Genomic DNA, 355 nt, shown 5'->3' with positions numbered 1-355 from the left:
TCCTGTAGCAGTTCGTAGCGCTCGATGCCGTTGCGGCCGAAGTCCCTGTCGGTGGCGGTGGGGAGTAGGTAGAGGGTTCCCACAGGCCGGTTCTCCTCCACGGTAAGTGTGAGGACAGGGGAGGGGAAGGTGGGGGTGTTGTCGTTGATGTCCAGAATGATGACCCGGCCCTCAAAGAGGTCCACCCAGCTCTGCGAGGGGCCGATGACCGACACCTCGAAGTCCAGGAAGCACTCGTTCTCGTCGAAGATCATCTGGCACTGCGGCAGCTTCTCGCGGTCGATGCGCCGCTCCGTGGTGCTCAGCTCCCCGGTCATGTTATCGATCTTGAGATAGTCAGAGCCCGATTCCAGGC

General features: G+C 61.4%; 1 protein-coding gene across 1 annotated transcript in view; it reads right to left on the bottom strand.

Moving 5' to 3' along the window:
* Window positions 1-353, bottom strand: part of PCDH7 (protocadherin 7) — a gene marked incomplete at its 5' end in the record, with an annotated part of 253,296 nt that extends 252,943 nt beyond the window's left edge. The window contains one exon of the mRNA XM_010006414.1: window positions 4-353. Within this exon, the coding sequence (XP_010004716.1) occupies window positions 4-353 (350 nt within the window). The remainder of the gene's footprint in view (window positions 1-3) is intronic.
* Window positions 354-355: the final 2 nt, after the last annotated feature.

This window comes from Chaetura pelagica, unplaced genomic scaffold (genome assembly GCF_000747805.2).
Source record: "Chaetura pelagica isolate M959 unplaced genomic scaffold, ChaPel_1.0 scaffold190, whole genome shotgun sequence".
Lineage (NCBI taxonomy): Eukaryota > Metazoa > Chordata > Aves > Apodiformes > Apodidae > Chaetura > Chaetura pelagica.
Note: the sequence above shows the minus strand (reverse complement) of the source record. Positions and strands in the feature narration are given on the sequence as shown.